This window comes from Nesoenas mayeri (assembly GCF_963082525.1).
Source record: "Nesoenas mayeri genome assembly, chromosome: 24".
NCBI classification, from domain to species: domain Eukaryota; kingdom Metazoa; phylum Chordata; class Aves; order Columbiformes; family Columbidae; genus Nesoenas; species Nesoenas mayeri.
Window position 1 is genome coordinate 1,562,159 of NC_137546.1, and position 27,246 is coordinate 1,589,404.

At 43.2% G+C, this 27,246-nt stretch overlaps 1 protein-coding gene across 4 annotated transcripts; it reads right to left on the reverse strand.

The window, feature by feature from the left end:
* Window positions 1-52: 52 nt before the first annotated feature.
* Window positions 53-26,902, reverse strand: PRKCZ (protein kinase C zeta). Of its 4 annotated transcripts, XR_013923270.1 has the most exons (20): window positions 26,377-26,586; window positions 25,456-25,657; window positions 23,488-23,609; window positions 22,864-22,953; window positions 22,480-22,530; window positions 12,181-12,266; window positions 10,297-10,428; window positions 9,734-9,815; window positions 9,380-9,429; window positions 7,840-8,028; window positions 6,742-6,839; window positions 6,483-6,569; window positions 6,223-6,358; window positions 5,701-5,788; window positions 5,282-5,401; window positions 4,280-4,359; window positions 3,617-3,706; window positions 2,698-2,813; window positions 1,492-2,169; window positions 53-687 (listed from the first exon to the last, which is right to left on the reverse strand). XR_013923270.1 is itself a non-coding variant. In XM_080358831.1 (19 exons), the coding sequence occupies exons 2-19, from the start codon at window positions 25,524-25,526 to the stop codon at window positions 2,082-2,084; spliced, it is 1,776 nt and encodes a 591-aa protein (XP_080214957.1). In that variant the 5' UTR covers window positions 25,527-25,657; window positions 26,754-26,902; the 3' UTR covers window positions 53-2,081. The 4 variants fall into 4 exon arrangements, 3 of the variants coding, with proteins under 3 accessions (XP_080214957.1, XP_080214955.1, XP_080214956.1); XM_080358831.1 differs by lacking the exon at window positions 26,377-26,586 and adding an exon at window positions 26,754-26,902 and having other exon boundaries at window positions 53-2,169; XM_080358829.1 differs by having other exon boundaries at window positions 53-2,169.
* Window positions 26,903-27,246: the final 344 nt, after the last annotated feature.

The following is a 27,246-nucleotide window of genomic DNA, read 5'->3' on the forward strand; positions in this document are numbered from 1 at the left end:
CCCAAAGCCACATTTCTGAGATTTGCGTGTTCAAGTCGCGTGCCCTGGGCTGGGAGTGGACAGACCGACCTGTCCTGCCGCTCCACTGTCCATTCCTTTTATTACCGGGGAGCTCAAAACACTGAAAGAAAACTTATTCAGGGCAAATAACGTAATTGCCAAGAAGGGAAAAAGGAGTAATTTAAAAATGTCAGATTGCATTTAAGAGGTAAATGTGTCCTTCAGTAGATAAAGTATCTAAAGTCCAGGCATTTGAGGCAAATAATTCTTACTGGTTAAGTTATTTAGTGCTGATTAAAACACATTTTGCTTAATATGAAAAGCTACAGGCCAGAGAGAAACCCCCCAACTTAAATCTGGATGGGATTAATATGACCGAACCACAGGTCTGCGTAATTGCGGCTAATGAGGGGATACAAAACGTGGATTGTTAATCAATGAGAACGGAAAAGTTTACACGACGTTTTGGCAGTCTGGTCCTAGCACCTCATGACGTGGATGTGAATCCGCAAGATGTTCAGCACCTAACGCAATGCTGTACCCTGAGAAAACCGCGTGGTCATGGAGAGGAAGCGAAAGCCTTGCGATTGATCCTGCGCTGGACACGGGGCACCGAGATGGCCTGCCACAGGGATTCTCATTTTCTCTGCCTATGCGAGTGCTTTTGTTGTTGTTTTTCCCAAATCTCTGCAACCCACACAACAGAGTTAACCCAAAACGGAGCAAACAGCGACTCTGCCTCAGCAGATCTTACTTACAGAGGCAGGGAAATCTTCACAAGTTCAGGTGGCACCGCACACGTATTAATCCGCAAAGGTGGCGACACGAGCTTTTCCAAGCTGCTAAACAACAGTTCTGATGTTGCCCTTTCCCTGCCCCTGGTACCCCCGCCCCACTTTGCATGAGAAGGGATTTGATCGTTATTCTTTTGCTTTATCCAACTTCTTAGGTATTCATTAAAAATTCTACTTTGATGCAAATCATTTTACCAAAATATCCCATTCTCTTACATAGGATTAGTTATTAATCTACACTGAGTAACTGTAAGCAGACAGTTGACCGTAAGTAGGAGGTGTGCTTTATCAGGAAAGTGTATTTCTTATTATGGTTATTCTAGATTTACTACTTGAACTTTAAGGCTATGCTTTATTATGGTTTTGCTCTATTTCTGAGTATTTGGATAGTTGATAAAAATACTTTTCAAAAATGTAATATACAACACAACATCATAGTAGGTATAGGCACTGCTCAGGTATTCTGTTCACAACTCGGTGTGCAAATTTAGTTTCCTTCAATCTAGACATTTCGGTAAATTTGGGCTTCAGAACAACAGATTTTGAAATTGATACTGTAAATTCTAATTTGGAATTAATATTGCTGAGTCACTCTGCATTTCAAATTCTATAAAGATACAAATGAACATTAGGCTGCAGCTGTGAACTGTATGTTTCATATGTAAATGGTCACTTAATATTAACAAGCAGAACTTACCAGGTTTAAGAACGTTCCAAATACGTAATAATTCTTCAATGCAGTTTATCCATTTAGGCACTTAAATCTTGTACCCAAATTTATGTTTTGATTGCTAATAAAACACAACTCCTTTTAAATAGATCTGAGATGTTTAGACAGGTACCACTTGTGAAAAAAGGCATCAAAAATAAGCTTCAACACCACCGTAATATGTTTTATTCTTCAGGATGTTACACTGAAATATTCTTCAATTGGTAGCTCATTGCATCAAATGTTTGTAGAAAGTTCGTAGATCTCCAGGTTGTTCAGAATCCTTGTCCAGGGATGCAATGAACGTTTCAATCCTTCATGAAACAGGCACAAAATGCAGATTCCTTCATAAGTGAAGCCAGTAGTGTCAGTGCCCAGAGCTTCCGGATCACTAAGTGCAGAAGACACCCACCAAAATCCTCATTTCTCTTCTTTGATTTTCAGCAGCAATTTATTTTTTAAATCATTGGTCTCCATCCAAAATCCTGCAGTTCCCCTGCCTTGCATGCATATACTGTATGTAGGTAAGGATAAATTTAAAGGGCAATCACATTGTCCGCACCAAAGATGTCGTTCCTTCATACTGTTTCTTCTGTTGACAGCAACAATGGATTAATATATTCAAAGCCTTCAAATTCTGACTGATCTATTCGCTTTATTATATCTCTGAAAAACAGAAAGTATTGGTTTAGTTTTATCAATTGCAAATACTGTTTTTGTTGCTGTACTGTTTTTTCTTGAAATAATAACAAAGTACCTTACAGAATCCCAGAATGTCAGAGGTTGAAGGGCCCTGGAAAGCTCATCCAGTGCAGTCCCCCCATGGAGCAGGAACACCCAGATGAGGTTACACAGGAAGGTGTCCAGGTGGGTTTGGAAATGGAACCTCTTGTGTTCCGGTTTGACCCCATTACCCCTTGTCCTATCACTGGTTGTCACCGAGAAGAGCTCTTCCTGCTGCCCTTGACCCCTCTCGCCAGGTTTAATTCTAAGGAGGCCTCAGCTTTCCTAATTGCCTCCCTACACCCTCTGACAACAGCCTGATATTCTCCCCAAGTGGCCAGTTCCTCCTTCCATGATCTATAAACTCTCCTCTTCCACTTGAGCTTATTCTCTTCTTAGTAACTTTCCAGTAATTTACAAATTAGTTTATTAATATGCAATTGTATTTGGGTGAATAAAAACCCCACATACTCATCGTCCGGGGTTAGCTGCACTGGTTCGCTGGTGAACTGCGTATCGAAGTTGTCCAAACCATAATCGTCTGTGATCTGAGGCTGAAATGGAGGGGTTGTTTGCTTCTTTTCCAGCTAGGAGAAGAAAATAATGGGGGAAAGGAAAAATTAAAATATTGAATAGTTACACTAGGGTAACAATCGACTTCATGTACTGAAACAATCAACAGAAAGGTTGTCTTGGTGTTCCTTGCAGACTGTTCAGCTGTCCTACCCACGGGTGAGAAATCTCAGGTGTTCTGAGCTGCGCCACACAACTCGGCTGGCTGACACTGGGAAAACTGGTTATGGTGTACGTTCACCTTGCCATTAGTTACTTTCCATTTAACTCAAGTTTCCACAGAAAAAAACCTGGTGAGCATGAGACTCACTCCTGGCGTTTCAACTTCAAAACATTTGTAAAAGCTTTTAAGTCAAATTTTATTTATCACCTGCATTTCAAAGAAAATTCAAATAACTAAAAAGGCTTTCCAAATATTTTTTCCTGAGTATATTTGCCAACGCTCTTTTTAGAAAGTTAGCTTAAATTTTATTAACATTTTAGCTCCTCCTGAGCAGCACTGTCCTAATGGTATCACACAAGAGCACAACCACCTAAGTCTTTCCGTTGTGTTTTTAATAGGTATCTAATATCAAAGCTTTCAGCCGAAAAACTGATGCCCACAGTTGGAACCATTCTTAGATTTCGGAACACAGCCAGATTTTTGGTGATGAAATAAAGCTCGTTTCCATTATGTTAGGTCACCCGGAAAAAGAGCTACTAAATTTATGAAATTGGATTTTGCTGGTTTTAATAGGGTTGTTACATTACACACAATTAATAAACTAAAAGAATCTATTGATTTTGAACATATGTAAACAGAAGCAATGATAGTTACCAGATCCCAGTCTATGCTGCGGAAAAACGTGTGAGACTTGATATCAGCAAATCCTGTTTGAGGCTGACAGCCCAGCCGCTCCTTGGGGTCCTGCAGAACAGACACCCAGTTACACCCCGACCCGCCACCATTGTGTTCAGCACCAACCCACACCCCCACAGCACCCCCGCGACTGCTCAAACCGCTGGAACACACACACCTTGTCACACAGAAACCCAGAATGCCAGGGGTTGGGCATCTTGGTGGCTGCACTGGACTCTCTCCAGCAGTTCCCTGTCCTGCTGGAGCTGAGGGGCCACAACTGGACACAAGATTCCAGGTGTGGTCTCCCCAGGGCAGAGCAGAGGAGCAGGAGAACCTCTCTGACCTACTGACCACCCCCTTCTAACCCACCCCTGGTACCATTGGCTCCCTGGCCACAAGAGTTTATTAATAACCTATAGTTATTTTTTTTCAGCTATGTGCAGGTTTTCAAATCAAGTCTGTTCTGTGGAACCCCCTCAGTAAACTAGCAACAACTGTTTTTTTTTTTTAACATACAGGATACCAAGGTTTTACAGGTTTTTTTAATAGTAAGCAGATTAACTTCTTAACTGTATTGCTTTCAACAGGAAGCTCTGACTCCCAGATCTTAGATGCTAAAAATAAAAGAATGTTATTTACCTTGTTTAAAAATCCTTTTAACACATGGGAAGCCTTGACAGAAAGAAACCTCGGAATCCGGATTGGCTTCTCAAGAATAACTGTTACAGGTTGAAAAACAGCAATATTGGGCTTTGGTTTGTGATATTGACACTCTATTATTTAAATATTTTACCATTTGGAAAATGGGAAGATATGGTGATTATTTAAAATAATGCAAACAAAAGGAACTCCAGCAATTCAAGGCACTGTTACACTGACAAGATTTCCTAAAAGGAACGTTAGCTTTGTTTTCTTTTTCTATTGTTTGTAGTATAATCAGGGAATAAAACTTCTTAAGTGTCCTCAGTATATGGGAAAGCGTGATCTTAAACAATAATTGATTTAACATTAAGCTCATCAAGAAGACTGTGGCAGACTGTTACATAATTGCAGTAATTAGTTTAAAGGGTGGTTCTGTGTATTAAGGAGTAGACAGCATCACAACTCCCCAAACTGTTACACAGTTCCTGTTGTAGAAATACGGCAAGTATCGCTACTTCGGTTTAGAAAAATTCATACAGCGCCATTTCTGAAAGGTGAAACTTAAAAAAATAGTTACATTAATTTAATTGGAATTAAATATATATATATATATATATATATATGGAGCAAAGCTCCAGGTTGCTGTATTTCTGTCAGGGAAGATCCTCCTAGCACTGAACTGTAAAAGCAGCTGTTGGCCTGTGGACAGCCATCTGACACACACCGCTCCATACATTGCTGTCTGACCTTCAACTGTGGGCATTTAAAAAACACACTCTCATCTGAGGAAAGCTGCCTATTTTTAGACCATTTTATCCAAGTTCAAGACAATAAATTCCCAGGATGAAACTGGAAATATTAGGGCTCTTTATCTCTAGCAGATCTACAGGCAGCTATGGGATAACAACGGAAAAGGAAAACCCAACTCTATTGGAACTGCTCATTTCCATTGGATCTTCCCCAGGAAAACCAAAACCAAGCACACCGCAGTGACTGTACCTTGGAAGAGGTAATCTTCAGTGTTCATGTCGGGATTGTCGGTAATAATGTCAAAGGGAGACCTTCCTGCCATCATCTCAAACATCAGCACTCCGAGAGCCCACCAGTCCACGCTGAACCCTGGCAATGTTTGCAGAGCAGATTTTCAGCAGGAGCTCCTTCAATTTAGGCGTTAAGATTTATGGTCTGGTTCCACAAAGCACTGCAAGTCTCTGCTTTCACTGACGCCACAAACACCGCGACTGACACTATCACTGGGGGAGATTTTGGAGACTTTCCCGCTTTGGGATTCCCAGGGTGATCTGTCTGGGAATTTGGAGGCGTCAGCCGGACAGCAACGCTCCAATGAACACTCAACCCACAACTAGAACTTTGCTTTGTGATTTATTAGAACTACAAAGAGTTTAGTCCCAGCTTACCATATTCTTCTCCTCGGAGGATCTCTGGTGCAATGTAATTTGGTGTCCCACAGAAAGTGCTTGTAGTGTCGCCAGGGCCCAAACCCTCCTACGTGCAGGAAACATTGCATGAATTCCTCAGGTGCAGTTTTGGCTTCAGAAACGTATTCTCACCAACAAATAGACTGGACTCTAATCTCATTTCACATACACATTTTCTAACTTTGGGACATGTAAGAAACTTAAATAGATGAAAGCAGTGAACTTGGCCAACAGAGCCAACTTCTTTTGTCTGCAAAAATCACCCACATAACTTGAAATACACAAAGAAAGGAATTACAAATGTGCTCCCATTCTTCAGTCACTTTTCAGAATAACATTCCTATTCCACAACAAAATTTGGGGCTCATAAACACGAGTGTTGAGATAAGGACAACGTCTCTCAGCTTTCTCTTAATGTCACCGGGTGCATTATTTGACTTAAAAGTATAACCAGAGATACACACTGAATGACTGAGCGAGAAAAGGCACGAAACCTCCTACCTTGCACATGCCATAATCTGTTAATTTGATATGACCCTCTGCATCTAAAAGAACATTGTCCAGTTTTAGGTCTCTGTAGATTATGCCTCTTTCATGTAGGAAGTTTAGAGCAATACAAATTTCAGCAGCATAAAACCTGAAATTAAAGAAGAGAAAATTGATATTAGCATTAAGATTGTACAAAAGCTGGTGCATTTAAAAACCCCGGTTTTAAAACAACCACAACACAAGGCACCACTATAACTGTGTATGTAAAATACCTTGCGTGTTCTTCGGGAAGCTTTCTTTGCCGTTGCATATGAAACATAAGATCTCCCCCATTTACGTACTCAATGACGAGAAACAATCTGAAAATATATAATACAGTTAATGGATTCCAAAGAAACTCTCAAGTAAAACTCTTCTTATCCCTCCAGTTTGAGCCATCTTCACTTCCACTGTTGAACTGGGCTTCTGATTTCTTATAGCTACAGAAACAATCAATGTTTTCAACACAAAACAATTTCAGATCTTTCTTACCGACTCGTTGTTTGAAAGCATGAATGTAAACCAACTAGGAATGGGTTACTGGATGCCTGTTCAAACACATGTTTCTCTGTCTGTACCCAATCAATATCCTGAAATAGAGTAATGGAACAATCAGAACTCCTGCTGGAAAACCACTGGGGTATTCCCAGAACAGAAACTGTGAACATCTATGCTCCCCCTACATAAACTATCATTGTTACATACGTGCTTCAAAAGGCAAAATCCCCTAAGATAAGGAGGAATCCCAGAATGTCAGGGGTTGGAGGGACCTGGAAAGCTCATCCAGTGCAATCCCCCCATGGAGCAGGAACACCCAGATGAGGTTACACAGGAAGGTGTCCAGGCGGGTTGGAATGTCTGCACAGAAGGAGACTCCACAACCCCCCTGGGCAGCCTGGGCCAGGCTCTGCCACCCTCATTGAGAAGTTTCTTCTCATCTTTCAGTGCAACCTCCTGTGCTCCAGTTTGAACCCATTGCCCCTTGTCCTGTCACTGGTTGTCACCAGAAGAGCCTGGCTCCATCCTCCTGACACTCACCCTTTAGATATCTGTAAACATTAGTGAGGTCACCCCTCAGTGTCCTCTTGTCCAGCTCCAGAGCCCCAGCTCCCTCAGCCTTTCCTCACACGGGAGATGCTCCACTCCCTTCACCATCTTGGTGGCTGCGCTGGACTCTCTGCAGCAGTTCCCTGTCCTGCTGGAACTGAGGGGCCACAACTGGACACAAGATTCCAGGTGTGGTCTCCCCAGGGCAGAGCAGAGGGGCAGGAGAACCTCTCTGACCTACTGACCACCCCCTTCTAACCCACCCCAGGTCCCATTGGCTTCCTGGCCACAAGGGCCCAGTGCTGGCTCATGGTCACCCTGCTGTCCCCAGGACCCCCAGGTCCCTTTCCCCTATGCTGCTCTCTAATAGGTCATAAAACATTTTAATTCAATTATATATTCAGAAGTTTTTTTAACCATTTAGAAACATCTGCACAAAAGACATTTCAAAATATGATACATCTGCAATATTTGATACATGCTCAGTTGTGCATGCAAATTTTTTACAATATGTAAGAGAATGCAATTAACACGGACTGTTACCTCATCATCATGCACCAATTCTTTCTTCACTACTTTCATAGCATAAATTTGATCATTCTTTTTTAACCGAACTAAAAGAACTTTGGCATAACTTCCACGTCCAATAACTCTGATCAAATCAAAGTCCTGCAGTCCAAGCCCCTGAGAAATCTTAATTCCATCCATTCCATCAATGACTGGTTTAATATCCTGTACCAAAAGAAAGAGATGCTAGAAACACAACATTTTCGTAACAAGTAATCATTAAAGCAAAGAGGTTTTAACCACCGCACTGAATTTGCTGGAATGAGATGGGAACATGTCAGACTGCAGCAGCTGAACTAGACACGTGCAGCATGTATTTGACATTATGTTTTATCAATATATACACAACACTTTGACATACTTCTGTGGCCTATTTTTATCTGACCTCGTACTACTGTACTTGTAGACAGATCAGCATTCTGCTGAACTATGGAAAGTATTTATATAAAGAATCTTGATCTAGGATTGACTGCTATTAGCAGAGATTGCTCTGAGCTTAAAGATTCTAGTCAACAAAGCTCCCAGAATGCCAGTTCCCTCCATAGGATACCTTCAATTATTTTAGTAAAGCTCAACATTCAGGTGGGAATATCAGAGCAGCATAAATCAGGACAGTTGAGCAAATAGCACCTGTCGAAATTTAACCATCAACAATATCTACCTAAGCACTAAACACAGCAGAAAGGAGCAATCCTACATAGCAATTAAAATTCTCTGATGTGTTTTAAATTCATACCCTTCCATCTCCGAATTTGAGATAAGAACCTGAAGGCATGTGACTGCAAACAAGGCAGCCACTTACCCAACAGCAGGAACCACCCAAGTGTGCAGTGATGGTAGTGACAAGTATTGTAGCAGACAGAGGACTAAAAGGTGCAAGCCGGTTGAAATTGGGGTATCAAACTGGCTGCCAGTGTTCTGCACAGTGCATCCTATTTATTTAAAACAAGCCAAAAGCATTTTTAAAAGAAATGGCTTTAAAACCCTTTAGAATTAGAGGTCAATGGGATTTTTCAAACCGCCTTAAGGGAATGACATTCTTGGTATGCAGAGATTGTGTCAGACTGTCCACAAAAGAGCTGAAAAAGAGTTTAAGTGGATGCTATTCTACTTGAATTTCCACAGGAGCTGTCTATAAATTATGAGGTATTGTCTATACGAAGCATCTCAAAGCTGGATAGTGAAGGTACGATCAGGCTGAGCCAGCGGCACAGGCGCGCGGCCGCTGCAGAACCAAGATGTCAAAACCACCACTGGTTGCAAGGGCCAAGTGCTAAATCGCTCTTGTTGCAACATGAACGGAGGAGACAAAAAGAAGTATTTCTCAAATCATAACTGGGATGTGAAAAACCCAACCAAAACGCTTAGGAGAAAAAAAAAAAACAGTTTTCAGAAAGAAAACCCAGACTTCTTGGTTTAAAAGGTAGTAGAAAAAATTAGGATAATTGGCTATTTTATAAAAAGCTGTATGATTAAGTGTGTAAACGTGAATTACAAAAATACTTGTAAAACATACCTCAGAATCATCTTTAATGTCATGTTTCCGGTTTGAAGGAATGTAGGGAACTGGAACAGAAACCAAAAAAGTACAAAGTAGTAAATATATTGTTGGGAACTGCTCCGTGCTTAACTTCACATTCTGGAATGCTCTCAGAGTATAGGAACTTAGGATGAACCCAAACTAGATGATACGCTTCAGAAGGTCATTTACTGTAATCAAGTCCCTAATGAGCATTTATTTTGTCTGTGGGACTAAACTAGAGCTAATCCAAAGCAAACTTTAAAAACACGCGAACAGGTAGAATGGAAACCAGTAGAATGGAAACCAATGGGGAAACACGTGAATTCTGACTTCACAGGAAATACTCACTTCCATCGGTTTCTTCTGTAGGGAGGTCAGCTTCATCGTTTTTGTCATCTAACCGAGGTTCCTGGGAAGGCATGACCGAATCCTGCAAAGACGAATCACAAAAACCCTTTGGTTTTCTGTTTACAAACCAGGAATTATGCAAGATGATCCCATAAATTGCTAAAGAGCACAATACCAAATAGTTTCATGGTACACGAGACCCTGGTCTCATTCACAACCCATAATGAGACCTGTAGCACTCCAATAGGTGTAGCAATGTGCATAAAATCTAATTACACCAAGGCAAGTCCTATGCAATACCCATAAAGAAAGGGTGGCAGAGCCTGGCCCAGGCTGCCCAGGGGGTTGTGGAGTCTCCTTCTGTGCAGACATTCCAACCCGCCTGGACACCTTCCTGTGTAACCTCATCTGGGTGTTCCTGCTCCATGGGAGGATTGCACTGGATGAGCTTTCCAGGGCCCTTCAACCCCTGACACTCTGGGATTCTGTGTGATTCTGTGATCTAGAAATGGCAACATAGAACATAATGAAACATTTTCGTTTTCTACAGAATGCAAACTTACCATATGCCTTTTGCAGGTCAGTGGAACAAGGATATGACAACGTTTATGGACCAGCAACTTGCAGTTGATGCACTTGTAGCCTTGCCTTCCGAGCCCCCATATCCTTTCGCTGCACTGGCCACAATACGCTCTCTAAAAGCCAGAGTGAATATTATCAATTCAATTATCAGTTCCTTGCCGTGGGTGAGCAGTTATCAAGCAGTAAGAATCCACCCTACAAGAACCCATCCCCATCACCCCCAGGAGATATTAGATAATAATTCTCTTCAAATATCCAGGGTTTCCCAAATAACTAAAGATTATGCTTCATACTTAGAGGACTGCATTGAGCTGAACTCTAAAAATCAATGTTAAGAACGCTAATATCTCAAACATACGGAACACATTACAGCCTAACATCAGTAAATCATCCTTAGACAGTAAGTATATTTTGAATTTCAGGTTCTGATGTAGGTTACCCAAATAAAACTGACAAATTTGTACTACACAGTGATGCATAAAAAGCACCCAAACTGACTGCTTTGGAGAACACTGGCATAACGTGTTACAGACGACAAGTTAAAGTATGAAAAATGTTCTATATCTGCATCTACATACTTTAACAGTGGTAGAACATCTGTAGAAATGTTCCATAATTAAAACTTATCGAGACTAATGTAAAACCTCTATTGGTTGTACTATTTAATATAAAAAAAAATATGTGGCTTTTTATACATGTGCAACAAAATGGCATCTGAATAAATTAAATCCAAAGGAGGGCAGATGGAGAAGCCAGACTTTGTGCTGCTGACTTTAACAGGGCGGGTCTTGACACAACTTTTCCAGTGTGTGCACTGTGGTCACTTTATCCACTTCACCCCAAGTGCCAAACGGCGACCTGAGGTTGTTCCACACCAGCAAGCCGCGCGGCCGCAGCCCCCGCTGCGCACGGCGCACAGCCTGCCAGCACACTCACCCAGCACTCCCCGTCCGCAAGTTCTCTCCGGTAATGACTGGACCAGGTTGAGCCGTCGCCTGTTGTGCAAACGGCCCCGGCGTCCCGCGCTTGCCCCCCCGCCCCGGGCTTCACAGAATTCCACAACTGTCCCGGAGCCGCGGAACAGTGAGAGTCTGTTCCACCCAAACTGCGCCTTAGAGTGCGGTTATTCAGACCCGCAGGCTAATGAATCACACACGCTGTCCTGCCCAAAAGCCTTCGGCTGCTATAAACCCTTACTAGTACTGTTAGAAAAAGAAATTTAAAAGAAATCAAAGATCATTTTTAAAGAAAATTTTGTCTTGCTCTTCTCTTCTTGGGAATTCCCAAAAGCGTGTACTACATTTGTATATATGCTGCAATACTTGGGCATAATGGGATAAGGGAAGGAGGCGTCTCAGTCTTAAAGCCACATTCACTTGCTTATGTGGATTAAGTCAGATTCTTAATGCAGTTGTATTTTAGTTCAGTAAACCAGATTTTTTTTCCTGAATTAGATTATGTAATAGCTCCGATTCAAAGCAGTTCAGGCTAACATCAAGAGCTCTCACCTCTAAGAATGACTGAAGGTAAAAGATTATGCTAACAAGCAATCAAAATCACATACAGAACAGAGAGGAGAAAAGCTGCTCCGAGTATCTATCAGTTTAAATAGTCACAAAACGAGGGGGATTTTAGACACTTCAAATAATTTCTACCAATCATAAATTATTAACTCCACCCCAGACGCAAAGACTTTCAAGTTGCTGTTATTGTTGTGACCTGAATAACACTGCACAGCCCGAGAAGTCACATGAATAAGCATCTTGCGTTTCCTTTCTTTTCAACACTCACAGAAAAAGCACAGACCGAGAAAACAATTACCACAAACCATTACCAAACCCCACGTTTCATGCAACAGTACTCACTCTGTTAAAACGTTTGGCTTGAAACAAATGCCCATTCACTCGGTACAGCTTCCTCCATCTTCTGGCTCCACGTCGGTAGATCGATTCTAAGAAATAAGATTTAGAAGGTGTAAAGCAGCAGCATGGCAGCACAGCAACAGCCCACACGCCACGGGAAGCAAGGTCTGGCTTCAAACAATCCTCCTTTCCTGAATAGGAACGCACAGCTCAAATCCCTGCTGGTTTCTTTAAGGCAGCGTCAGTGACAGCTCCTGCGGGATGTGTTTCTCGCTGCCTCTCCCTTTTCTCCGGCCCTGTCTCTTTTTCCTCACATGATCGTAATCTCGTTACAGTTCCTCGGTGGCTCTGTTGGAGCTCAGGTGAGAGGGACAGACAACTGTTAAAGAAACAGCCTCCTCGGGAACATCCCGGTGCTGAGCTCCCCACGTCGCTTCACATGTAAACACGGAAAGGATGTTTGACACTAATAAAGCCTTAGATGCGCGATATTGAAGATTTTCCCATAGCAAGTTTTCAGTTTGCCTCCCTAAAAACAAATTATTTATACTGGTTATAATGCGACTTGACACAAGGAGCTGCTGCAAAGCTTTTGCCTAAAAACATGCTCCAGCACCCCTGCAGACCTGTCCCACCGCTCGCGGGACGGCTCCTCACCACCAGGAAAAACACACGGAACCTTTGCAACCCTTTTCTCCAAAATGGCAAATAGGTTCATTAGACAAAGCACCATATGGAAGGAACCCAATACATCTGTGTTCCGAAAATGATCTTACCACTGACGTGAGAAATATTAAGTGAATGATAAGTTAACAAGCAGCTTGTGCTGATGAAGTCTGTAAATACAGAAGCAAGTCACTTCCCTAATTAATGATAAATATGAAATCAAAGTCAGGGGCTTTTATCCTATACTTGTGAGGCAACAGTCTGCTGTATTAACTTCAGGTTTTGTCAAAGCTTTTATAAAGCAGGAACCCCTTCAATTTAGCGCTATGACCAGCAGTGATTCAATGTACAGTCTATGACAAATAAATTCCTATAAAAACATAATTACTCTCAGCATTCTGATGTGGGAACAAAGCTCTAAGCAAGGATTTCACTCCTAAAACTCAGATGAGAAAGATACTTCTGAACCCAAATATTTTGGTATGTGTTTCTAGAACACTTTGGAATCGAACAAATAAGGGATCCCATAATTTTCAATAACCAAGAACTAAACCAAGTTCAGCTCATTACTGTGTTCAACCAAAAAAGCTACTTGGGCATTTATTAGGGAAAATTCAAGAGATATTTTAAGTTACTAACAGGGATAACAAGTTTTTACTGGGGAGCATAAAGCTATATTCCAATTACAATGAATGTAATGAACTTTATCTGCTTCAAAGGCTGGAAAACTGGAGTATCAAGAAAATGTGTTTTTCAAGTTAAGATTACAAGGGAAATAAAAATAATCAAATGACGCAATGAAGCAGGTGCCTCTAACCCCAAATCCGTGTGGAACACTCGAGTGCTGCTGCTGGGCAATTCTTCCCTCTGTTGTCAAGCTGCACAACTACATCACTAACGCTCATTCACAATGAACCTTAAAAATACATGTAATATTGTTTCTTCAGAAATCACAGAATCCCAGAATGTGAGGGGTTGGAAGGGCCCTGGAAAGCTCATCCAGTGCAATCCCCCCGTGGAGCAGGAACACCCAGATGAGGTTACACAGGAAGGTGTCCAGGCGGGTTGGAATGTCTGCAGAGAAGGAGACTCCACAATCCCCTGGGCAGCCTGGGCCAGGCTCTGCCACCCTCACCAGGAACAAGTTTCTTCTTAAATTTAAGTGGAACCTCCTGTGTACCAGTTTGAACCCGTTACCCCTTGTCCTGTCACTGGTTGTCACCAGAAGAGCCTGGCTCCATCCTCCTGACACTCACCCTTTATATATCTGTAAACATTAATGAGTCCCCCCTCAGTGTCCTCTTGTCCAGCTCCAGAGCCCCAGCTCCCTCAGCCTTTCCTCACACGGGAGATGCTCCACTCCCTTCAGCATCTTGGTGGCTGCGCTGGACTCTCTGCAGCAGTTCCCTGTCCTGCTGGAACTGAGGGGCCACAACAGGACACAAGATTCCAGGTGTGGTCTCCCCAGGGCAGAGCTGCTCTCTAATAGGTCATTCCCCAACTTACACTGGAACCTGGGGCTGTTCCTGCCCAGATACAAGACTCTGTATGATCAAACTGTAATGAAATCTTTTACTACACTAAACACAGAGATAATTTGCTATTGCTGCAAATCACTTCTCAGATTAATACAAGTTGTTTACAGGCCGGTTGCGCTGCCAGCTGCCCAGGGAGAGCGGCCAGATTCTGCTTTGTTCGTTTCGTGTTTTGCTGAGCAGACAAGTGAGCATTCTTCAAAACCAACTCACCGATTACAAGTAGGAAATGGATATTAGTATTTCAGATAGACTCTGAATTAGATGAAAAGATAACATATCAGGATAATTATGTATAAAGATGGAACTGATTTTAGGAAAGTCAATTCCAAACAACTCTGGTAGTACGTTATTTCACGTATCTGTTACTTAATATGTCCCAAACAGTTAAACTGGAACAGTAAAACCACCTTTTGAAGCTTGTAACACACATACATTGTAAGCTATATGAATTGGTCCTTTTTATTATGAATAAGCTGCTATGTACAATTGCTATTCCTTTTCAGAAGTTAGAAAAGGAAGAGTATCCTTAACAATGTGCAGGCATTAAGTGCTTTAATCTCTTGCTATTATTAAAATGGTCAGAAGACAGCATTTGATATTTAATTTAATTTAAAACTGATTAGCAGTTAGGGAACTGTATCCCCATCCTCCTTTTCTTTTCCAATAGGGACTAAAATTAACTACAAAGTCAGATCAACCTCTATGGGGGAAAAAAAAAAAACCAGCACAATTTAGATAGCAATAATGACAAAGGAAATGTGCTGCATGCACCAGAGGAGCAACGAGGAGATCAAGCTGTATTTCACACAACAGTAATATTTACCTGGCACTTATTGCAACCCAGCAAGAACACAGTTTGAATATCCTGCTCCCCACTGACTGAGAAGCGGGTCAGGGCCGGCAGGTGGAAAACTCATCCTGCGCACACACCGACTGCCCGTGAATCATCTCTCAGTCGCTCCTGTTCACCACATCACTGCAAAGTGCTAAGTCACCTTTACGAAGACAATGACACCCACGAAAGCAGAGCTAAGATCTCCTTTGGAAACGGTCTGTGCTGCCCCTTCAGATCACTCACAGCCCTTCGTGCCCTATGGCTTGTCTTGGCCTCAAAGTTAACAGCTCACACGAATGGCAGCTGGAAATCTGGACTGTCTTGAGCAAAAGAAAATCAATAGATACTTCAGAAGAGACAGGTAAACATTTAGTAGTAAACGCAACTTACAGAATTATTTCTTGAATATTTGAATGAAAATGTAACCCTCCAACAATAATAGCAAACAAATACATGAGAAAAACTCAGCAAGTTTCTGGCAAACAAAAAAAAACCTCCATGACTTCAAAAAAATCTCGTAAGATGTAGCAAATCTCACATTTTTAATGGATCCAGATTGCCTTAACTGACGTCCCAGAAGCGTGGCTGTTCGGTGCGGCCGCCGAGCGCGGTGCAACCTCGGCTGCCGGGGCCACCTGGCCGGTTTGCTCAGGGACACCGTTATAAACTGAACCTCAGGCAAAACCGCACAGCGAGGCCCAACAACCCAACAAGTCTACACCGCACACCACCATTTGTTTCCTTTCATTCAAGCCTGTGCAGGGAGGAGCTGCACAGTTGAATCCAAGTGCAAGGTTACCAGGATGGATAAATCTGGGATTAAGTGAGGATAAGAGCAGGATTTCCCCACTCACCTGGTAGGGAAATCAGAGCCAGTCTGGGTGACCCTCGCACTTCCACTCGGGTTCTGGAACACGGACTGTGAGGTCACTCACAGAACCTCAATTCTTTTTACTTGTGAGACCAACCATCTATTAACTAATCACTAAGAAACCCAAGTGTGATTCAGTGACTAACAGCCTTGAGTTTACTCATACATTATCTAGTCAAAGCAAAAATGTTTGCAATTAAATGAAAACACATTTGGTGGTCATGCATCAGGACAGTCACTTGCTGAAAAGTGCTGATTTTTATAGAAGTTTTTATAATCTTTTGAGCAAATGCTAACAAATGGACTGCGAACTGGCTGAAGGGAAGAAGCCAGAGAGTCAATGGGGCAGAGTCCAGTTGGGGCCTGGATCCAGTGCAGTGCCCCAGGGGCAGTGCTGGGGCCGGGATTGTTCAATATATTCATCAATGATTTGGACAAGGGAATAGAGTGACTGTCAGCAAGTTTGCTGATGACACCAAGCTGGGAGGAGTGGTGACACTGGAAGCTGTGCTGCCATCAGAGACCTGGACAGGCTGGAGAGCTGGGCAGGGAAAAATGTAATGATATATAATAAGGGCAAGTGTAGAGTCTTGAACCTGGGCAGGAACAACCCCAGGTTCCAGTGTAAGTTGGGGAATGACCTGCTAGAGAGCAGCGTAGGGGAAAGGGACCTGGGGTCCTGGGGACAGCAGGATGACCATGAGCCAGCACTGGGCCCTTGTGGCCAGGAAGCCAATGGGACCTGGGGTGGGTTAGAAGGGGGTGGTCAGTAGGTCAGAGAGGTTCTCCTGACCCTCTGCTCTGCCCTGGGGAGACCACACCTGGAATCTTGTGTCCAGTTGTGGCCCCTCAGTTCCAGCAGGACAGGGAACTGCTGCAGAGAGTCCAGCGCAGCCACCAAGATGCTGAAGGGAGTGGAGCATCTCCCGTGTGAGGAAAGGCTGAGGGAGCTGGGGCTCTGGAGCTGGACAAGAGGACACTGAGGGGGGACTCATTCATGTTTACGGATATCTAAAGGGGGAGTGTCAGGAGGAGGGAGCCAGGCTCTTCTGGTGACAACCAAATACATCACTTTTCATTCTGACAGTTTTGACACATCTGTACCTCACAGTGCCTTATTCTGCTTCATATCAGAAGCAACAGACGCTGAAATTACGTGCACACAGTGTCTACTCCTATGTCACAATCTGAGTTTTATTAACTGTGCTCAGTCTTCATCATTTGATAAATAAAACTAATCAGAGATTCTCTCATTTGTACTTTTACTCCTTCTAAGCTTCCTCATATACTACATGGATATAGTATTTATATATTTCACAAGTATAAGAAGCAGAGTTTGAACCAATGGAGTTTGAACCAATATAATATATCACTAAACTTATTTAATGACAGTAGAGGAATATTAAAGTTTTGCCTTCAAATGGTTTCTGGTTGCCTTTTAACTGTTTCCTCAGCTAATAATTCAAGGATAAGCTCTTACAGATGCAGAAGAACTAGTAACGAACTTCAGAAACACAAACGAGGCACTTTCTAGTCAATAGTGAGAACCTCAGTTGTTCATTTTTTCACTACTCAGGTCACTGCCTTCCCCCTGTGGTTTACGGGCAGAACTGCACGGGCTGCTCGGCTCTTCCCCTTGCATGGATGGGGATGCTGAGGACTCGCGTACCCCGGCCGCAAAGCGCCCTGCCAGCTTTCCCAAAGGTCTGCGTTCATTTACCACCCAGATTCGTACTGGCTCGAGTCTTCTGTGCTGAGCCCAGTGCTCTCAGGACTTGGTCTCACTTGGTCTCCATTTCAAACCGGCAGCACCTGAAATCTCCCACCAAGTCTGTCTTCTCACACAGCAACTCAAAAATCAAGAGAAAGACGTTGAAGAGCTCGTTCCTCTGCCCTGCAGGCCTCTGCTGCTATTCCTGAGGCTCAGCTAAACATTCAAAACCATCACTTGCACACAACAACTGATTTTTAAAAGTATTGCACAGAATCCCAAGCATAATGATCTATCATTAACCTTCACCGTAGCATTTAACGGGTTACACATTCAATAGCTCTTTCAAGCTACTGAAACAGACAGGCCCAAAAAGGTTTAACAGGCCTGCAAATGTCCACTAATTCCAACAAATAACAAAAAAAGCCTCATTACCTCCTTGTCAATTTAGTTACTCCTACTGCCTTCATATCAGAAGTGGATTTAGCTACTTATGGCAAGTATATAGATTGGGAGCATGAGAGAGAACACCCAGCTCCATCCCCCTGTGTTATGTTCAAGAGAAGTTTCCTAAAACCAGGTGACCTCTTTCCTTCACAATTATACTACATTCTGAGCAATAGCTAAGGGGGGAGGCGTGTGGAATACATAAAAAGAACACAGGCTATTTGTTATGACACCTTATAAACCAGCTCAAGTATTCCTTGTTCCACTGTATTTTTAGTTTATAGTTTACAAACTGGTATAAAAATACCTGCTAAGACATCCAGTATCTTGAAACTATCAAACCCCACCGCCAGATGTGTGCTTTATCATTTCACACCTCTGTTATCAAAAGGGAGGCCTATCTCTATTTTTCATTGGATGGTTCATAGCTAAGAAAAACATTGAAATAATTTTAGAATTAAAACCATTAAATAAGGCAAACAGACCTTTAACTACAGCTCTGTTTTCAGTAAGTTATGCTGTCTCAATCTGTATGCGTATTTCTCAAATATAACACATCTTTAAAAAAATCACAGTTCACAGTTAAGACGACAGAGGAAGAGATTTCAGGTATTCTTGAGAAACTATGACACAGCTATTTTCAATGCCCAAGCAAGAATATCTTACATTAAGACCAGTACGATCTCCCCCTCTGTCAGTTCAACCACCAGAAACCAGGAGAGGGTTACTAGCAGTTTCAAAATTGCCTAATTATCTGGTGCAATCCAATCTATGTCTTCAGAATAGTCTCTATGGTCGCAATAGTTCCTTTCTCCATTGGGGGATGAAATTGGTTCACGTGCTCTGAATAACCTAATCACTGCTGCCAATACAGTAACAAATGAAGGGAAAAACCTGCCTCGCGAGCTAGAAAAATATTTACAGGCCACACCACTGTAGCAAGAGCCTTTTGGAGCTATTTTGTAGTATCAGGTAAAACATAAAGCAAATCCAAATATCTATATCTAAAATAAAACAGCTCACAACATTAATTAGGTTAATAAGGTGCCTTCACTGAACCCTGTGATGACAATTGTAAGAAATACAGCTTGGGGAAAAATGAAGTCCAAACACCTAATGCTAAAATACTGAGCAGATAAACAAAGAGCATAAGAGACATCCACAACGCAGCGTAATCACCACCAAAAAACACAGCACGATCGGCCAGAAATATTAGACAATAAAAACAGTCTGTCATACTAATGTCGTAAGTACTTACACAGTAAAAAGGTATTCATTCTGTTTCATGAAATTACAGGTTTCCTAGTCTGCATTTAACGAGGCTAACAGCAAAACAACCCGAAAATTTGTTAGCAGTAGTTACCCAAATCCCAGATCAATTTTAACATTAAATACACATATCTATTTGTTCAGAAGTGCACTAGCACAGTTCATTCTGACAATATCAGAAACTAAGCAAACCTTAATTCAAAACAAATATTTTGCAATTAAAAAACACCCGAGATGATCCACTAAACACAATTCAACAAAAAGGCCTTAAAAATGATGCTTCTAAATCATTAATCTTCACATCAGCAATCGTACAATAAGCAGGCCCTGAGCACATACCGTCAGGGTTTTTGGGATACATTTCTCTCATTAATCTCCCTTATTAGCAGCAGCAGCACTACTCACTCTTCTGTTCTTTTCCTCCTAAAACACATTCCCCAAGAGTCCTTTCAATGCAATTTTATCAGCGTTTCCGAGAGGTCTCTCAGCCACATCCCCACGCACAAGAGGCAGCAGGAATCTCTGCATTTGTACCAATCTATGGCTGCAAAGGAGGGTGGCAGGCAAAGCAACCGTATCAGAACCAAAACGCTGAGTTCTATTATCCGCTGCAGCACACGTACACCCATACCGCATCAACGGCCTCAGCCCACAGCAGCCAGCACAACGATGAGACACAAAATCTACAGAAAAAGCATGCATTACTCACTGGGCTTTATTCTTTAGCTTCTTCAGCATGTAATTCTTTACGCTTTACAACGTGGTAGGTATGAAACGAAACATTTTCCCTTTATTCCAGTGATGCCGCTGTTTGAATACCATTAGATACCAAGGACAATAGGCAGGATCAGCTCGAACATTAAGAGCAAATATTTAATGGAAGACTGGTTCCCCCCGTCTCTCCCTTTCACATCTCTGCTCGTGTATCCAGGCACGGGTGGTACTGGCTCCCTTGAGAGGCTGGAGCCAGCAGCTGAGGCACAAACTAAAACATGGCATGGATGGCGAGGAGCTGATGTCACAAAAACAAGTATTTCTCTGATAAAGCCGGCAATTCCATTAGGGAAGTCCGACAAATCGATCTAAATTGTTCAGCCGAACGTGCTTTGTTATACAACGCACTGCAGCATCCAGAGCGATAAATCAGAGCGAGATCTGTCAGGGTAAATAAGCTGAGACGACAATAACTAAGTTATAGAGCTGCCAATCAGACACCACGCTGTGTGTCGGGGGAGCGGAAGGCTGTCGCTTATCGGCACCCAGTATACACAGACCCCTAAACATCACAGAAACAATCTCATTTCATATCAATTCCAAAATAGCCAATCTACTAAAAAAATCAATTATTTTTAAATAGAAAAGACTGGCCTAAAAGTCTGCCATCTTTATCAGGAACCATGGGATAAAGGATCAAGGCTCCAGGCCAGCGGGTGCTGGAGTCACCCCAGAGGTCACATCCAGCGCCAGGGAACAGGCACAAGATGTTTTGGGAATCTTGCCCAAATCCCCCCATCGCGGCGCTGCCACCGGGGCTGCGGGGACAGGACAACCGGCCCGAAGGGAAATCTTACCGGTTCGGCAACAGCAGCCGGACGTTTACACCGGGAGCTGCTAATTTAGGTGGAGGACCATTCGGGACAGAGCAAACAATTAACTCTTTATTTGTCTCTGGAAATAACTTGAGGCAAACTTATAAGGTCCTTTATAGTGTAAGCACGATGCTCTAGAAAAGTGCATATGTAATATTCTCCTTTTTTTAAAAGGATTTCCTATTAAAGTGATAAAGCCATATAAAATAAAACAAGATTTGGAAACATACTGAATATTTTCTGAACAAAGGACAATATTTTAGTCCTGTCAAAATAAAGTCCTTTAAATAACTCTACCACCACTACCAAAGCCATTTCCACATAGTCGAAGTGCAATGCAGGTTTTTGCTTTATTCCTTTGGCTAATGAGCAACAATGCCAAATGCATTCATTTAGGCTAAATTAGCACCGATACAATTTAATACATCTGTTTAAAACAATTTGAAAATCATTACAACTAGGACACAATACCAGCTTTCCATATAGGCCTCAAGGATGCAAAGAGGCAAAATGCCCTGAATTAATTCAATAAACTACAAAAAACTTGAGTACATCCTACTGAACAGGCTTTTTAAACAATCCAAGTACAATTCAACACGACCTCTAAAACCCTGTAAGGAGAAATACTCTGCAGACAGAACAACCAGGTCATTGAGCCACACTGATCTCATGGCTTAAGATAACTAAGACATCTAACAAATTAACGCAAAAAACTGTGCTCCTAAAATATCTACACTTTTAATGAGATCAGTAAATTGCAGTAACTTTATTAGGTATGTCACATTATTCACACAAATACCCCTTTAAGCAACCGCTTTCTCTCTCCTCCAGTTCGCTTTTCTCACCAGTATTTCACATTGGTTTGCTTTCTGTGTGCACAAAGGAGGGCAAATAATGCTGTTTGGGACCAGCACCAGTCTGGGTCAGTACAACATGGGCTGCACAATGAAGGGGGGAGGCACCTGAAACTTGAAGATTTAAATAAAATCAACCCGTCTGTCTTCATTGGAAGACACTGAACGCTAAAGGCTTACGATGATGTATTAACACAAATTCACCTTTGGTAGAACATGCCAAGCGTTCTAAGGCTGTTTGATCCCCAAAGCCATCACTTCTACTGAAATTCTCACAAAAGACAAAGGCACACAAGACACTGAACTACCCAAACATCCTAAAGCATCATTACCAAAATAATTAGAAAAAAGCAATGAGATACACGGAAAACCCAAACTTTTAGTGTTGCTAACCACATTTTCTGTAGATACAGAGGTTCAACTTGTGCCTGCCGATGCAAACCCGACACCCCATTATTCGCATTCCTTTCCTTAACATTTACAAAGACATGAACTGAGATTTGGTAACATTTCAGTACTCACTGTCTTCTCCTGGACAAGGCATGCCCGGCTTCTCTGGAATACTTGGGAAAACTAAAACAAAAACATTAGATTTTTAAGTGAAAATATTCTCAGTAGTACTTTTGCCTTGATGCTTCAATGTATTTAGAAAGACAGTTTCTGGAAGCCTTTAAGTAATTCCGCATGAGAAAACAATCACAATTTGGGTCCATACTGGCAAGATACTTGGCTATAGCATTAACAAATGTGTGCAGTTTAGAACCTGAAGCCCTCTCAGAGCCTACTGTAGGGTTTCAGCTACACAAACAACAATGTTATTTGACAGCCAAAGGAGTTGTTCCAATTATTTAAGAAGCTGTTTGGATTATCAAATGCATGCAGGTTCTCAAACTGTTTAATACTTACCATGAATAATCAGTCCCTCGTCTCTGTTTTGACAATAGAGGCGGAAAGCTTCCTCCAGTTCCATCTGAGATGAGATGGTACATGGGTCACCTAACAAAAAAAGCCAAAGGGAAATTTGTGACTGAAGAGTGGAGAATTCCAATTAGTTAGTAAGAAATATACCAGCCTACAGTATTGCTTCTCTTTCAATCATTTCATATTAAGCTGGGCTTGAAACATCAGTGGAGAAAAAAGATACAACATACATTTATTCAAACTCATTATTAAAAATAGTGGATGGAAACACATATTTCAAGTACTGCTCTTGATAATTCTGAACCTTTTTCACAGACTTCTTGTCAGACCTGATTAGACAGTCATTGTTTTTTTACCCTCCACCGTTTTCTTCTCTGCTTGTGCCCATGTTATTAGCACTACCTTGTGAGGGTTATTTTAGCTAAAACTAGATAATTAATCCATAAATCCACTTAACCAGGCACACGCAAACTGCAGTACATCACAGTACACAAAGCAAGCAAGTGTCAGTGCCAGTTCCTGCGGCTTTGTGGATCAGCCACCCCTCCCAGCACACCTTGCCCAGCGCCTGTGACACGTGGATCCCCAAGCAGCATTTCAGCTCAATACCTTCATCATCAATCCACTTGAGAGTAATTGGCTGTTCCTGTTGCAAATTACACATCTCATGCACCTCATCACAAAGTTCATCATAGCTCATCGATGCATCCAAGTTTGTTATCAGGATGTCCCTGCGCGAGATGAAATAAGCAGCTTTTGTCAGAAAACAATCACATTACGCTGCATATTCCAACAGTTCCATCTACAGACAGATACATGACAATCGCTCATTGTTTAACACTAAAGAATACCACGGGACACTTTTTTTGGTCAGGTATCCCAAACTGGACACTACAAATACAAAGAACTAATGACCAGTAAGTTATGTATGAGCAGTTACACCAAGAGAATCATCCACACTGATGGATTAAGCGTGCCACCATTTAGAACCAAGGTAACACAAAGCAAATGATATTGCATCACTGATCTGTTTATCACAGAACAGTTTGGGTTGGAAAGGACCTCAAGGCCCATGTGGTTGCACCCCTGCCGTGGCAGGGACACCTCTCACCCCCAGCTCCTCCGGGCAGCGGTGCCAGGGCCTCACCGCAAAGAATTTCTTCCTCATATTTAATCTACATCTACTTGCTTTCAGTTTAAAGCCGTTACCCCTTGGTCTGTCAAATGAAGTGATTTTAAAAGCAGTGATTTCAAGTAACTGTAATAATGAAGTGAGAAAGACACAAGTTTAACTTTCTTTTGCAGTCTACTTAGGCGGTTATTTATACAATGCTATGTCAGGAACTCTGTCACACCCAGAAACATGAATACCTGAGATACTGGGACTGCACAGACACAGACTCAACACTCACATGTTTTAGAACTTCCTCATGCTTAGATTTTTACCTGGGACTTCAAAATGATATATTGTACCATGGTTTTATTTTAATTTTTAAGTAGCAACCTGAATGAGCTTGTCCTTAATCCCAAAGATGCCCAGCATCAATGGTTTCCTGCAGTTTGTCAAATTTGTTCAAAAGACAAGTGTAGTATTTAAATGGATATACTGAGATAATCAGTTATACAGTCTATATTGCCCAAAATAGGCAGCTCTTACTCACAGAATTCACAGTAGAACAGAAACAAAATGGAGTTTGGAACTTCTTTTGTAAACTGACAGTTTCCTTGGCCTACCTCAGGTGAGAATAGAATTAAACAAGCAAACATCACCATGAGATTACAGTGTCCCAAGAGACCCTCCAGCAGTAGTTTACTGTAAAACATTGTACTAACTACATGTTGATTCTAACAGTGACACAAACAGCACCCCCTCCATTTCCATGCAGTCAGGTTGTACAGACACGCTCCTTTCACTTCATACCAACACTATTCCAAAGTATTTACACTAAACTCTCTGTGTTTACAGAATGAAGGCAGCTCTCCTGTTGCTGCTCCAGAGAAGCACCTCAGACACACGATCACACAAGTACTTCAAGTTCAGAAGTTCTTTTCAACCTAAGCCCATGTATGACATGATTCAGAGGTGCAGGATAAAACTAGAAAGCAGAAAATATTAGTAACGGCAAATATACGGCACAAATCTTTCACACAGAGTTCATAAAGCAGTTTACATGTATCTATTATTCATACGTGGATTTCTTGTAAAGTAAATTTTACTTCAAGTATAGCAAGTCTCTATATTTTGTTAAGACGTCGGTTTTGTCATTAATTTTCACCACTAAAAGCTGACAACTGACTGAATCATAAAGGACCACGACTTATCTTAAACCAGATCTGCAACAATGAGCATCATGAAGGTAAGAGGAGCAGCTGCATTAACATCTCATTGCCCATCAAACTGCATTAATCCAACTACCGGGAGGGGAAGCAGGGGAATTGGATATTAAAAATTAAAGGGTAAGCTATACAAGAGTTTACTTTTAATATTTATTCACACCAGGAGAACAAAGATTGTGTGTTTGATTTACTCCAAACTAGACAGGACACAATGCAGAGCAGAGGAACATGCTGACTTACCCGCTATAGTGTGTTTTTACTCTGATGAAGTCTTTGTTCAAGTCAATTTTTGAGCCCATTCTGCTAGGCATGGTCTGTATTTAGTAGTTTATAATTATAAACATATAGAAATAAGTTCACTCAAGACAGATAACTCAATTTAATTCCAAAGTGAGCAGCTTCACACGTGAAATGTTCCTCCTCCAGATGATTTTAAATCCAGCTGTAGAAAGAAAACCAGAGTACAGATGAATATACACAAACACTCTGCTGAACAAACAAGGTGTGTCAAATTTTACGAACACAAACAGCTTTACACAGAACAGCAAGAAGTGAAAAGGAAAACACACAAGACCATTGACCTGCACAGAAACTGAGACCAGTGAAAGATCCCCTGTACAACTTTGCTTTACAGCAACAACCCAAACACTTAAGGACGCTTTTAATAAAACATCCAACAGTTCCCTCTCGGCCAAAAATACTCCAAATAGATCGTCACTTACTCATCAACTCAGCTTCTGGTTCTTTTCTTCTAAAGAGTATTTTCGTTCAAAATAGTTTCTATATACGCAGAGGAGCGCTATCAATTAATGTTGGTTACAAATTTACCCAGGAAAAGCTGAACATTAACTCCAAGGGGCAACTCAAGCTGCCTTTACGACTGGAGACTGACAAACACCCCGTTTATTCAAAATTAACGCCGCATTCCCTTATACATTCACATTTCACCAGCCAGCTCCCTGCTCCCCCGTCCGGGGACGCGGGGCCGGAGGCGCCGGGGCCAAACCGCGCAGCCCCGCCCGGCCCGGGCTGGGGAGCGAGCGGGGCGGCACTGCGGCCCGGGACGCCGCCGCCTTCGGCCCCGTCCCCTCGTCCCACCCGCTCCGGCCCCGGGAGGCCCCGGCAGCCCCGCTTCCCGCCGGGAGCGCGGGCGCCCCGCACCTGAGGGGACGTTCGCAGCCCGGCGGCCTCAAGTTGCTCAAAGTCCCGCGAGGAACTTCGGGGCGGACCCGGGCTCCCCGCCCCCCCCCCCGCCGGCGCGCTCCCGGCGCAGGACGGCGGCAGCGCGGGCGGGACGCGGCAGGACGAGCCGCCGGTTCGCTGCCCCCCCGCCGGGTCCCCTCAGCGCCCCCCTCGCCACGGCTCTACGGCAACGGCGCCACCGCGCCGAACATGGCGGACTAAGGAGGTTAGCGTCCGCAGCCAATGGAACACCTCCTACACTACCTGTCAGCCAATAGCAAGCTGCGACTCACCTGGAGCCAATCCCCCAAAGGCTCCCTCCCACCCACGACCAATCATATGCCGGGATCCGTTACCTGGGGTGTAGGAGCGTCTCAGCCAATCAAAAGCGGTTGGAAAACACCTGTAGCCAATCGGAGAAGCAAGCGCCAAGCGCGCCGGTTCCGCGAGGGTGCCGGCTGAGTGAGCGGTGCGGGGGCAGCGGCCGCCGGGCGCCCCCGTTCTCCTCCTCCTCCTCCTCCTCCTCCTCCTCCTCCTCTTCTTGCTCGCCCCAGCGCTGCCCCCGCCCGCGCTCCGGTGTCGCGACCCGCCCTGGCCCAGCCGGGGAGTATCGATGCCCCGTCGTGCCCGCGCAGCGCCTCCGCGCTCCGGGACGCGGCGTTACTGGGACGGAAGGAGGCCCCAGGCCCGAGAGGAGAGGCGGCTGCGGCCGTTCCTGGCGCCTCTGCCCTCCCGGGAGCCCCCTGGAGAGGCAGCGACTCGTCCCGGGGCCTGTGGCTTCCCAGGGTGGCGGGGAGGGGGTCCCTGCTCGGGGCCGCCGGCGGGGCGGGGCCGCCGGCGGGGCGGGGC